Source organism: Polistes canadensis, unplaced genomic scaffold, assembly GCF_001313835.1.
Source record: "Polistes canadensis isolate GaletaPanama2010 unplaced genomic scaffold, ASM131383v1 scaffold_79, whole genome shotgun sequence".
Taxonomy (NCBI): domain Eukaryota; kingdom Metazoa; phylum Arthropoda; class Insecta; order Hymenoptera; family Vespidae; genus Polistes; species Polistes canadensis.
In genome coordinates this window covers 224,128-237,597 of record NW_014569626.1, presented here as the reverse complement: position 1 = coordinate 237,597, position 13,470 = coordinate 224,128, and the positions used below count along the sequence as shown (strand labels likewise).

Genomic DNA, 13,470 nt, shown 5'->3' with positions numbered 1-13,470 from the left:
ATAAATATCTAGGATTAAATATGTAATATGTTGAGAATGATAGTAGAAAATGTTATACTATATTTTATTTAAATAATGTTATTGTACATACAGAAACTGTCGAATGTTAATAGGTTAATATTTTAATTAATACATTAATGCCAATTATCATATATTTTTAACTATAATACGTACTATTCGCAATCTAATGTTTTCATACTACTTCCTGTTAGTTCAATGTCCTTTTAAATTGTGGCGCCATGCTCAAACATGTTAGAGAGGTTAGATTAACCTAATTATTCCTACACGTTGTTTACATGCATCGTGCATAGTGCATCGTGTTTATTTTAATCTAAACTTTTAAATTCGAATAGTTCAATTTATAAACAAATATGAGACGTTTATCAGAAGAAAGAACAAAGCTTGTGTTTGAAAAATTAAAAAAATAGTGAGTTGTTCTTCAAAAACTATAAATATTTTTTAAAATTGTTACAGGAATTACATAGGTTATTTGAATTTTCTTTTTTGTTAGTTATTTGATTATTAATTTCTTTTTTTACAGTATTGGAGAAAATATAAAAAATTTAATAGACCGACCAGACAGCTTATATTGTTTTCGTGAAAAAAAGGATAGAGTGTATTATGTTTCAGAAAAGATTTTAAAATTAGCTAATACAATTAATCCAGATAATTTAGTTAGTTTAGGTATTTGTCTTGGAAAGTTCACCAAGTCAGGCAAATTTCAATTACATATAACCGCTTTACATTATCTTGCTCCATACGCTCAAGTAAGTTTGAATAAAAATACTAAAGCGATCATCTTTTTACAGTTAATAATTATTAATTTACATTATATTTCAAGCATAAACTTTGGGTTAAATCCTCTGCGGAACAACAATTTTTATATGGACATCATGTTTTAAAATCTGGCTTGGGACGTATAACGGAAAATACAGGACAATATCAAGGTGTAGTCGTTTATTCTATGAACGATATACCTCTGGGATTTGGTGTGATGGCGAAAAGTACATTGGATTGCAAAAATGCAGATCCTATGGCAACTATCTGCTTTCATCAAGCAGATATTGGGGAATATCTTCGATCCGAGGATACATTATTATAATTCCGAGGTTTCTAAATATCATTTCATTGTATATAAATTCTAGGATGTTATATTTATATTTTATATAAAAATGAATAAGTAAAACAATTGAAAGTATAGTTAAATCTGTCAAAATTTTCTGTAATTATCATTTTATTCAGACATTGTATACCTAATTATTCATTTATAAGATAGAAATAACTACATATTCATTCCATTATGCTTTAATTTATTAAACTGCATTGTGTGTTACATTCGTCATGACTAGCAACAGTTGTAAGAGTACAAAAGATGAACAATTATTCACATTAGAAGTATTTGTGAATGACGTTACTCTTTACATTGATAAATTACAAAAAAAAGAGTTAACTGACTTAGGAATAGATTTGAAATTCATTGATTTTCCTCTAATTAGGATATTTCAAAATGAATATGAACTAACCAAAATGGAAAAGTCAAAAGAAATTCGTAGTGATGCCAAATGTCGTATTATTAATTTTAATTGCGGACAAACGCATTTATTTCCAAGGATTCCAAGTGAGTTGATAAATGCAATGAGAGCTTCTAAATTAACTTTAGATGTTTATAAAATAAAAGGTATATCGATATGTCCGTACCAAGTCCTAAAAGATCCTTTAGGCAAAGCAGAAATTCCTTTGCATGGATGTTTATGTGACCAATTTACAATGGCGACAAATGATACTAATTACATGCCAAAACCATATGTTATTAAAAATAAATTTATTCTTTTAAATGAAGAACATATGTTGTCCGGCATGGTAGCTCTTTTTTTAAGACTTCAATATATTGGTAAACATACTACTGTAGAATTCGCAATCGATGAAAAAACATTGTTATTTAAAAATCAAAATTTTCCTGATGAATACCGATGCACAAGAGTACCAATTTATGATGAAATTTTAATAAGAGCACAAGAAAGAGAAAAGAAAATTTGTTTTCCTGATGAAAAACTTGAACCAAATGAAATAGATTTACCACCTAATTCGAATTTCATTATTGATTTGACTCAAATTTGTACAATGTTGGCAGAACGAGATAAACTTCCTAAAGATCTTTTCTACTCGTTAAAAACTCAATGTATTGACAAATATGATCAAATTAACGATAAGGAAGAAGAAAACAACCCTTGGCCTTCCGAAAAATTTATTATAGATACTTCTACTTCTAATGTACATATAAGATCACACTTAGGTAATAGACCCTGTTATACTGTTGGTTGTTCTGGTGGACTTTGCATTGGAGGAAACTCAACGTGGGAAAATACAAAATATCTATAGAGAAATGTATATGTTAACATATTTATTGAATAATTAATTCCTTATATTTTTATATTAAAAATAACAATTGATTATTTTGCATGAAGAAACTTCGTCAGGAAAGAAAGGAAAACCAACCCATAGTGGATCTTTTTCTATATTCTTTAGTCTGAATAAAGAAGACTTAATATAAAGATCGTTTGGAGTGTTTTTTGCGTGCATCAAATATAAAGAATAAAAAGAAAATGATATAAAATATCTATTATTGAATAATAAATGTTTTATTCATTTATAAATTATTTCTATCTACTTCTTATATGTTTTTAAATATAGCGCAAAAATAGTTACAATTTATGTGTACGATGATTGGTTATAGATTTAAATAGCGCTATGCACATGTGTGGTGGAATACTCAACTAATTCGAATTTAAGGTAGTTTAAATTATAAACAACAAGATGAAAAGCGTTACATTGTATTAATTCTTGTATGCATGGAGCATAGCTTTGTTTTTGTATGTATGAAAAAAAGCACAATGTCAAATAAAAGACGAGCGCTATTGCGCTGTTGGATTATTCTCTACAAAATTGAGACAAAGGCCATTGTATGCTTGGGTCTTCTCTACAAAATTTTTGTTGTAACTTATTAACTGTTTGAACCCTGGCTTTCAAACAGTTAATAAGTTTTAAGCAGAAAAAAAAAAGATTAGAAAGTGAGTATATATTTTTTAGTTTCTTTTCTTAGATGTTTTGGACTTAATTATTTTTATTGTTATTGTTATGTAGAAACAACGTATGATATGTTCATCAATTTTATTTGTCTACTGCATATTGTTTCATAATCGTACCTTACTAACAATTTGGATATTGTATCATCCAGTACTATCCTCCAAATAGTGTCTAATGAATGTCAAGAAACTTTTTGTTTGTTGAATTTCAAAAATTTTTATTTTGTTGCAGTCAGTAAACGTTGAAACATGGATAGAGCAACTTTTAGAACGTATTTTACATACGTTTTTCCCATAGTAGATATTTGTAAATGGTTGAGTTACAATGATGGTATAGAATTACAAATGATTACTTATCTTTTTCAAGTTTGTTTAACAAATTGTATGCAATATTTAATTTATTTTTTTCAGATACTTGCCTCCAACGCAGAGAATTTTCAATAAAACTTGTAAAAGGTGTGTACCTAAGATATCTGACTTTTGAATTTCCTAATCGTTTTAGAGCGATTATTCTAAAAGAAAAACCAGCAGCAATAAATATTGGAGCTATTTACAATGTGCCGTAAGCAGTGTTTTATACTTTTATTAATGAAAGTATTCTTAGTATTAAAAAAAGAAAATATTTCAGGCCAAAGAAAAATGATATGTCCAAAATCTTTGTAGAAAGAGAATTAGTCTTTGATGTAGATATTTCTGACTATAACGATGTACGAACATGCTGCCAAAATAAGGACATCTGTAAAAAGTGTTGGAAATATATTGTTATTGCTTGTAAAATATTAAATAAGTTTTTAGTGGGTCAGTATTCATGCATTAGTAGCATTAAGTAAAATTAGTAAAGAATATACTCTAAGATTTGTATGTTAATTCGTTTTTTTATAGATTGTTTTGGATTTAAAAAGATACTATGGATCTTTTCTGGCAGAAGAGGGATACATTGTTGGGTTTGTGATAAACAAGCTAGGATATTGGATGAATATAATAGATCCGCAATTATAACATTTTTAAAAACCGAATTATTAAAGTGTATTCTTAAAGATGGCAAATATCACCTAAAAAAATTGATTTATTATGATAGGTATCGTAGTTGTTTGCTTTACCTCTATCGTATTTAATAATAGTTTTAAGAGATGAAAGAGATAAATGATAAAATATTTTATTTTACCTCCAATACAGATGCATGCTTTCATTTATAGAGCCTGAATTTGTACCTCTATGCATCGTAGATCAAAATCTACTTGGTACAGAGGAAGGTAAAGATTATTTCTTGGCTCTATTTCCTGATACAATACGGAAAGATGTAAAAAAAATATTTAAAGAAAATACAACCAGCTTTGATAGATGGAATGAATTTATTGAATATCATAAATTTGCGATTGACTCTGTACGTATGATTGCAATTATTTGACTTATAAAAATGATCATTCATATATGTGCTAAATTATACTTTTATACATATTTTTTTTTAGCAATTAGAGGATTGGAAACAACTGGGAGAATATGTAGATCATATAAAATTACACTACTGTGCTCCCAGATTTGACGTGAATGTAACAAAGGAGTGCAAACATCTATTGAGGTGTCCATTTTCTATACATTATGAGACAGGAAAAATATCTTTGCCATTCGATATCACTCAAATTGAGGAGTTTGATCCGACAAATTCTTTTACAATGAATCAGATAGTGGATGAAGTAGATATTATACGTCAAAAACAATCGAAAATGGAAAATTTACGTTTCAAAATGGATTACAATAAGATTTCATTAAAGAATCCTATGATTATTTTTCGTAAATTTGTAGAAGAAGTAGTTTCAGAGGAAAAATAATATTACAAATTGAAAATTATTTTTATACCATTATGAGATAGAAGTTATATGTCTTGTTATAAATTATAATACATATATTTTATATAAATTTATATTCATGTGTTTGTGTTAGATGAGAAATTGTACAGTTTATTGCGGCTTACGAAATAAATATTGTATCTCATATTAATTTGATAGGGGTATTACTGACACAAGAAAATATACCGACCAGTTTAGTTCTTCATATTATGTTCACGCTTGTCGCTAAAATCGCGTTTCGGAAGAAAGGTAGTGTACAGCTTTATATGTACGATTAAATAACAGTAACAAGATTCAGTTAAAAAAACATTATATTTATATATATTTTATATAAAATATATTAGTTTATAATAGACATACAGACATAAATGAAAAACTCTGAGTAGTTGAAAGTTTGTAATTTGTGTTAAAAATTGTTCTTTTTTGATTAAAAAATTGTTAATGGCGAATGTAAAAAAAAATTTAATCGGCATATAATTGTGAATGTTTCGATGCGTGCGCATCATTAAGGTTATGTCAGACTCGTGACGTGCGCACAGTATTCGTACGCGTCTTTTATCATTTAATTATCACTTTATTTCGTGTTGTTGGGCGTTATAATGAATTTTATTTTCTAATCTAACGAATCTTAAAAAATCGTGTGAATAATCGATTAGAAAATTGGCAAACTTATCAGGATTTCTATTTTTTTTTGCCAATTAACGAAAAAAATATTTGCACGAGAGGATCATCCATTATCTCTAAACGAATGTAAGTTTGCGTGAACATAAGTCTTTAGTTATCGAAATTATAATAGTTCAATGTTATTTAAATAGAGTACTTTAAAAATCTGTGATACCATGAGCTTAATCAATGATGTCGAATTTAATTATATCTTCATAATTAACATTTCTATTAATTCTTTATAGTTATTGAATTTTAGGAATTCATAAAATTATAATGACACAATACATCAATTAGGATTATTTGTAGTTAACTTAAAACTAAGCGATATTATAGTAAATGATAAGTATCATATTATGTATCAGATGATTTATTCGCTGGGATGTACGGTGTTTTCTTTTTTGCTAAAAACTTTTGGAATTCCTTCTATCTTAACTATATATAGATTAAAAATGCTTCTTACGATATCATTGAATATAGCGCATAGAAATGTGCAATCTGTAATCCACGTTGATACATTGATACATAAGAATACTTTAAATATTGTTTGCAAAAAAATAGGTGTCCATAATATTATGCCTATTATTAAGGATACTTTAATTGTTCTTATTAATTTATCAACTTGTAATGATTCTTTTAATATGCCATCATATATTTTAAAATGATTGCACGTGTGTTTAGTTTCTTTATTATTGTACTCCGTATTTAAAAAAGAATTATAAGAAGTATTGTATCTAATTGTATTTTTTTCTTTTAGTTTGCTCAATACATTCTGACAAATAAATTGACTGCGAACTTGTAGAACGGATGACAAGATAATTGGTAAGAAATATATTATAAACATAAGTGCAATAAAATACAACCTTACAAATTTAGTTGGTATAATGCATTTATCCATGGTACACGTGGCAGTAATTTCAAATAATTTGTCAACATCTTCATAATTTTCATTAACAATTGTCGTCATTTCTGTTGCAGAAACATTAGTTTCGATATTATAATACCGCAGTCCATTTCTTTTAGTTTTGATTCCTTTCTTTTTATTTGCTATAGAGGTACTATTTTTTATTCGTGAAACAATATCCAAAAGAATTTGTTCTTTAGTTGGTAACAAAGTTTGTTCTGCCCTGTTTCTATCATTTACTAATGAGTTAGTTTCATTTTTCTTATTATTAAGATCATTATCTTGAGATAAGTTCTTATTCATTTTATTTTTGTCAAATGAATTGAAGGGAATCAAAGAAGCGTTCCATGGTAGTAGTAATTTTTTAATCTGTTCTTCGAATCTCTCATCTTTTATTTGAAAATCATTTTTGTGTTCGACAAAGATATCAGACCAATTATAAGAAGTTAAATTGTCTACTGTTACCCATTCCTTAGAATTTGTTTCAAGATCAGTCTTATTAATGTCATTTATGGTATTATTTATATCTATGTTATCTTCTATGGGTAATAAGTTTTTATTCTCCAAGTCATTTGTATTATTTAATGCTGAATTCATAATATCATATATTTTGGAGATTATTTCATTTTCTGTTACGTTAAGATCATACAATTGTATAGAACTTAAATTACTGACATAATCATTGTAGACTGGTATTGAAATAGTTGAATATTCGTGAGAAACATTATGTTTCGTGTCTTCATTTGTTTCAAAACAATTATAAAACGAGAAAGGAGATTCGTACATGCACTTAATATTTTCAGTTTGCGACATTATTCCAACGTTTTGATAATCTGCAAAATATAAAATTCCGGTAGTAACAATTGGTATCAACCATTGACTCAATACACTCATTCCAACAATGCGTTTATTTATTGCTGAGATGTTTTTTAATTTTGTATCGTGAAAAAATTGTGGAATCATTTCTTTCATTTTCATAGTAGTTGGATTTTTGTACATATCTTTTGATTTTATTAATTCTTCATTTTTAGAACTCGTATCATTTATGTCTATAACTTCAATGTTATGATGTTCTGAATTATTAATATTATCAGACATTCTTATTGGATTTTCTTCCATTTTTACTTCTGATTGGAAATTATTATTGTATTTATCATTGATAAATGTAGCACTTAAATTACATTGTATAGAAAATATTATTAACGATATAAATGCATTTGTAAAAGGCATTAGGAACATAGCATTATGCATTAATAGATTTTTAATATTGCATATCGTCAAATCAGAATAATTTATGTCAGTTAAGTTATATGTATCATAAAATTGCAAGAATGTGTCTGAATATTTATCTTTAATATTTATATTTAACATTCGCTTACTTTTATAATAATAATTAGTACTGGCAGTCATATCTGCATGATTTATGAGTAGTACTATTGCTGTAACTACTGAATTTAATATGTTAGATGTTGACAAGATATAAAATGAAGATACCTTTTGACACTTAAACTTCTTTTTAATAAGAATCACTAATATAATAAAATTGAAGAACAGTAGCACGTATCCTGCTATGCCAATTGTTATGATGTTCATTTTGTCACTCTATCAAAACTATATTTTTTATACAATTAAATTGTTCTTGAAAAATAATTGTTTGTTGTATATAAAACTCTTGGTTGGTTACTGTCAGGAAAAGAATTTCTAGACTGTAACTAACTTGTTCAACTACTGTTAGAGCAATTGCATGTGGGTGACGAATATGAGGGTCTGATATTAGATAATACATTGAAGCAAAGATATGATGTTCGTAATAAATAGTATATTTTTACACCAACTAAAAATCATTTCTATAAATACTATTTTATGATGTAATATACAATATTTGAATTATATGCTTAATTGTACCATGGAAATGTAATACCATTAATAATTGTCTTATTAAGCGTAATATTAATACATTATTTGATTTGTTTTTAGTATTTGATTTGTAGTTATCATGTCTATTCGTCGGAGAACTGATTCCTTTGCAATTCAACGTATATGGGATGCCATAAAAATAACAGTACATCAAAGAAGTTTACCTAGCAATGAACGCATGGTACGACACTTGGCACGTGTTTATGGAATTACCGAACAACAAGCTCAAGAAGAATTGAACAAAGCTGTCGAAGATAAACTTGTAATTTTAAAAAGAGTACCATCGAAGGCAGGAATAGAACAAGAAAGTTACAGATTACCAATAGAACCACCAGAAAAAACTGATCATGATTGGTATTGTTATAAATGTCAAAAAGCTGGCTTGGTAGAATCCTGTCAAAAATGTTATAGAGTATATCATCCCAATTGTCATGTGCCTACAAATACAAAAGTAAAAATGTGCGATTTTTGTGAGGTGAATATAAAAAAATCTTAATAATATTTTTAGATACAACATTTTTAATATACAATTAATAACATAAATGTAAATATGTTTCCAGAAATTAGATACCGACACATATTCAGACAAATCTGATCTCAATCATATACTTACTTTCACATGTGGTCATTTAAAAGCAAAGTTACCACTAGAAATAACAAATCGTACTATAGTCTTTAATAACGATCTCATTGTTGTACCAACAAGCAACTTTTCTGGACCTACTTGGATAAGTGAAGGTGAAGATGCATGGCGTCCTGGTTTTCTTATAAAAAATCATATGGATTTGGCTATTATGGATTCTAAAATAAATAAGAAAGAGTACAACAATTTAACAGAGTTTCAAGCAGATGCACACAATATTCTTCATAACATTCTTTTATATCATGGAGGTAAAATATTAAACTCTTAAAAGTTATACGTTATATATATATAGTACGTACTCTAATATATATATATATTGTGAAATGTTATAGCTCACAGTATAATTGGAGAAATGGGCAACACAATGTATCAAGATTGCTGTTACGATCTTCAAGAAATTCGTCGGTGTGCAGACTGTTACCGAATATCAAATGAGAAATCGGAGAAAATGTGGTTCTGTATACCATGCAACCCACCGCATCAACTTGTTTATGCTAAACAAAAAGGATATCCTTACTGGCCAGCTAAAGTTATGCAAATTAATGGCAATGTCTACGATGTTCGATTCTTTGGAGGGCATCACATGCGGGCTAACATAGAGAAAGTTTTTATTCGGCCAATTAGTGTCAGCTTACAATCTTTACAGGTAAATATACTCGTTGCGGTATCTTGGGATTTTACACGCGAAGCTGTTACGCGACCACTTTGAAAATTCTCGGTTTAGGTTACATGCAGTTAACAGTCTATTATATCACTGACTTGATAGGAGAGAACAGTTGAGGGAAAACTAATTTAAAAAAATTGTTGTTGCACTTAGATATATAACTATCTTAACAACGAATTCTTGCATAGCCTTCGGAAAAGGGCAAGTGGAAAGAAATGAAGGTAATATGCCTATAAGAAAACGCAAATAGAAAATGCGAGTAATTCTCCTATCATTGCACTTCAATTTAAATTTTGCAATGATCTATTTCTTTCATACCATTTACTATTATTATTTCATAGATAAAGAGATCGACAGCATGGAACAGAGCTTTCGAAGAATTGAAACATCATCAACACTTACTACAAAAGTCCGGGAAGGCTGTAGAAGAAATAGATACTGGCAGTGACTATGAGGGACCCAAAGCTGCTAAAATTGGACGCACAGATACAGGAAGTTTGAAAGAAACTACTCTCAAAAGTAATCCAACTAAACAGATTATAAAAGATTTAAGAGTTAAAGTTGAACGTTTAAGTACTGATGGTCATGCAGACTTAATGGCGTCTCGAGAGACTGCAGAAAATAAATCTCCGAAAAGTAAAGCTGGAAGTGAAGAAAGAACGGTACCACATTTAGCAGTAGCGGAGGATGAACCCACAAGAGAAATATCCAGTACGTGTCCACAAGGTTTAAAAAAGGAAGGATCTCAAGAAGATATGGTAACATCTAGTTCTCAAGAACCAAGATCCAAATGTGTTCTCGTGCAAACGGAACAAATTCAAACAGAAGTGATACCAGCGAAGGTATATTATCATTTAATGCGTTAAAATGTGCAATAATATAACACATATTCTGAAATATATTTCTCTTTGTCATATATATAAAATATTGCAGATTAAAAGGGAACGTAGAACATCCGAACAACCTATAACAACAGCATTAGAAAAATTACGAAGAGAATTGGAACTTGATAAATGCAGAGAAATGGAGAGACTTCAAGCAGAACATGCTAAAGAGTTGAGACAACTAACTGAGAGACATCAACAGATTATATCCGAAATTAAAAAGAAACAATGGGTATTTATTTTACACATATATGAACAGTTACTTATAATATTTACAAATAGAAAAATAATAATATATTCTGCATGTATATTTTCATTGCAGTGTTACAACTGTGAAGCAGAAGCAATATATCATTGCTGTTGGAACACAGCTTACTGCAGTACAGATTGCCAACAAGTACATTGGCAACGCGAACACAAAAGAGTTTGTCGGCGTAAACGTTAATTAATTATAAGGTGCAATAAATCTTATAATAATATGATTTTATTATAGAATAAGAAACATAAGAAACTGTATGTTTCTTCTTTTCTTTTTGTATTTTATTTTTGAATGGGAAAAAAAAGTAAAATACAGTAATGTATATATTCGTAACACTAATTCATCGTTTCTTTCTAGAGATTTCTTAGATGAAAGTATTTTTTAAGTATAAATTTATATTTTTCAATCGTGCTATATAATATGTAACAATTTAATTTATTCAATGTTTTGTTTAGTTATTAATAATCAATTTATATAATTGTTTTTTTTATATTACAAAACATATACGATTACTAATTTCAAATTAAAATCATATGACTAATGATCTTATAGAAATGTTAACGTATATCAAAGAAAGTGTTTTTAATTATAAAATGAATTTATTATTTATACTTTCATTTAAGTATTTAATCTAATGGTCAATCAATTATATTAGATTTACGATTTTATTTGTTTTGGAATATTTCTTATATTATTATGTTAACAATTTTTAAATCACACAATATTAAGTAATTAATAAGTATATTTAATAAGTCACAAGGTTTGTGAATAAAAAAAAGTAGTGATACTTTAATCAAGTGAAAAAATAGTATGTGCGCACAAAAGCAAATTACAACATACTAGTCCAATATTTTTACTCATTCCACTAATATTTTTCTTAGTAATTATAGATCATTCTTAGGAAGTCCTTTTATTTAATTTTATTTTATTATATAACTTCTATATATATTTGTATTAATATTCATTGAATTTATATATTAGAGTTTAGGTTGAATAAATAAATAAATTAAAAAGTTGTAGATTTTAATTATATAAGACGTAATATAATTCGTATTTATATATAATTTTTTTTTTCTTTTTTGAAATTACATCGCCATTTCAGAATAAACAAGTTATTAATAAATAATTTAAATAATAAGTATAATATTTTGAAAATAAGATATATTCTAATAAAAATGTAAATGGAATATTATTTTAAAGATCGTATTGAAAATATATATAATACATATAGACAGTAAAGTATAAAGGTATATTGATATATAAGATACGATTAAAAAGAATCTAGGTACTTTGATTAGCTTTAACTTCTTTACCAACTACTTCTAAAGCCATTTGACCTTTTTCTATGGTCTCTGTTACTTGCACATAACTTGTTGCATCTATGGTATTTAAGGAAAACTTTTCTAACAATTGTAATTCAGATGAATCCAATTTTTCTCCGAGTTGCCTCAAAGCGCTTAGTACTTCAGCACGTAACCGATCAGCAACATCCTTATTTAATTTTCCAAGTTTATTATCTCGTTCTATTTGAGTAAGACGTTCTCTAAGTTGATCTGGTTCACGCTTACCAAACATTCTAATTACTGCAGGAGTTTTAAAAGCTGCGCTGATTGCTGCTTGAGTTGCCTACATCGTATAAATTATGTTAGATTTTATTTTACATATTGGATTATGATTTATTTAGATCAAATATCTTTATATACCAATTGCATTGCTCCAAACTGATTGATTAAAGTCATGTTTCCGGAAATCATTCTTTGTAACGATTCATTTAATTCACGTAGTTGTTCCATGGTTTCTTCTTTCGTTTCTTCGTATTCCTCATTAGTCATTTCATCTCTGTGAGAAAAATATTAATAATATAAATATTTTATTTATTCATAAATAATCATTCACCATCTTCTTACTTGCATTCTTCAAGATCCTCTAATTGTTGAACTAATCTATCAAGTTGATCTTCCAAATTTTGTTTCAATCTTTCAGTTTCCGCTTTACCGTGAGAGCTCATTATTTATATTATATATTAACTTTTTCACTGATATTATAAATAATATAAAATCGTTATGTATATATATATATTTAAGTTACTGCACTTTTATTTAGAAATGAAGCAGTGTGTATTATAGCAATTACTTTTATCCATATTGTTTATTCATTAAAAATCTTATGCATGTTCAAACGAAGCATATATTATCTTAATATACTGCTGTTTTTTTATGTACATCTCTTATGTAAATTAAATGTTATTATTTTATTTTTTACAGAAACGCATCAGCATGAGGTTATTACATCGGATTTGTTTACATCACTCTGTAGATGTCACTAATGCTCTTTGGGTATTTAAATTTGAAACGTAAGAAAGCGGGAAAGACAGAAGACTTTTAAATGATAAAAGAATATTGTTAAAAAATCAATACGAATATAATTAAAATCAAATAAGTGTGGAATTTTTTAAACAATCATTTCTTTGCACACGTATAGCATTCATTTTTACACTACTTTTTTTCCTTTTCACACGAGCCTCTTTTGTCACCTTTTGTCAATTATTTGCATGTATGTTCTTTATTATATTCTTGTATTATGTTTATTTTATTAATGTTACAATA

General features: G+C 27.5%; 5 protein-coding genes across 8 annotated transcripts; 4 read left to right on the top strand and 1 right to left on the bottom strand.

Annotated features, from left to right (window-relative positions):
• Positions 1-259: 259 nt before the first annotated feature.
• On the top strand, positions 260-1,421 carry LOC106786669 (60S ribosome subunit biogenesis protein NIP7 homolog). Its single transcript, XM_014748309.1, has 3 exons — positions 260-427; positions 542-767; positions 842-1,421. The coding sequence occupies exons 1-3, from the start codon at positions 372-374 to the stop codon at positions 1,100-1,102; spliced, it is 543 nt and encodes a 180-aa protein (XP_014603795.1). The 5' UTR covers positions 260-371; the 3' UTR covers positions 1,103-1,421.
• On the top strand, positions 1,247-2,552 carry LOC106786663. The gene has a single exon (XM_014748301.1). The coding sequence runs from the start codon at positions 1,342-1,344 to the stop codon at positions 2,377-2,379; it is 1,038 nt and encodes a 345-aa protein (XP_014603787.1). The 5' UTR covers positions 1,247-1,341; the 3' UTR covers positions 2,380-2,552.
• A 101-nt stretch (positions 2,553-2,653) lies between these two features.
• LOC106786661 (DNA primase small subunit-like) lies at positions 2,654-5,081 on the top strand. Its single transcript, XM_014748299.1, has 7 exons — positions 2,654-3,068; positions 3,316-3,414; positions 3,495-3,645; positions 3,712-3,881; positions 3,966-4,161; positions 4,260-4,467; positions 4,553-5,081. Exons 2-7 carry the CDS (start codon positions 3,333-3,335, stop codon positions 4,910-4,912), a joined length of 1,167 nt encoding a protein of 388 aa, XP_014603785.1. The 5' UTR covers positions 2,654-3,068; positions 3,316-3,332; the 3' UTR covers positions 4,913-5,081.
• Positions 5,082-5,327: 246 nt separating this feature from the next.
• LOC106786659 (zinc finger MYND domain-containing protein 11) lies at positions 5,328-11,661 on the top strand. Of its 3 annotated transcripts, XM_014748295.1 has the most exons (10): positions 5,328-5,680; positions 6,351-6,415; positions 8,475-8,889; positions 8,975-9,305; positions 9,390-9,703; positions 9,910-9,942; positions 10,063-10,240; positions 10,313-10,563; positions 10,655-10,837; positions 10,928-11,661. In XM_014748295.1, exons 3-10 carry the CDS (start codon positions 8,494-8,496, stop codon positions 11,048-11,050), a joined length of 1,809 nt encoding a protein of 602 aa, XP_014603781.1. In that variant the 5' UTR covers positions 5,328-5,680; positions 6,351-6,415; positions 8,475-8,493; the 3' UTR covers positions 11,051-11,661. The 3 variants fall into 3 exon arrangements, with proteins under 3 accessions (XP_014603781.1, XP_014603779.1, XP_014603780.1); XM_014748293.1 differs by having other exon boundaries at positions 10,063-10,563; XM_014748294.1 differs by lacking the exon at positions 9,910-9,942 and having other exon boundaries at positions 5,332-5,680; positions 10,063-10,563.
• Positions 11,662-11,906: 245 nt separating this feature from the next.
• On the bottom strand, positions 11,907-13,195 carry LOC106786666 (protein LZIC-like). 2 transcript variants are annotated; one of them, XM_014748305.1, is made up of 3 exons: positions 12,772-13,195; positions 12,568-12,703; positions 11,907-12,490 (listed from the first exon to the last, which is right to left on the bottom strand). In XM_014748305.1, the coding sequence occupies exons 1-3, from the start codon at positions 12,870-12,872 to the stop codon at positions 12,146-12,148; spliced, it is 582 nt and encodes a 193-aa protein (XP_014603791.1). In that variant the 5' UTR covers positions 12,873-13,195; the 3' UTR covers positions 11,907-12,145. The 2 variants fall into 2 exon arrangements, with proteins under 2 accessions (XP_014603791.1, XP_014603792.1); XM_014748306.1 differs by having other exon boundaries at positions 12,776-13,186.
• Between the last annotated feature and the right edge of the window lie 275 nt (positions 13,196-13,470).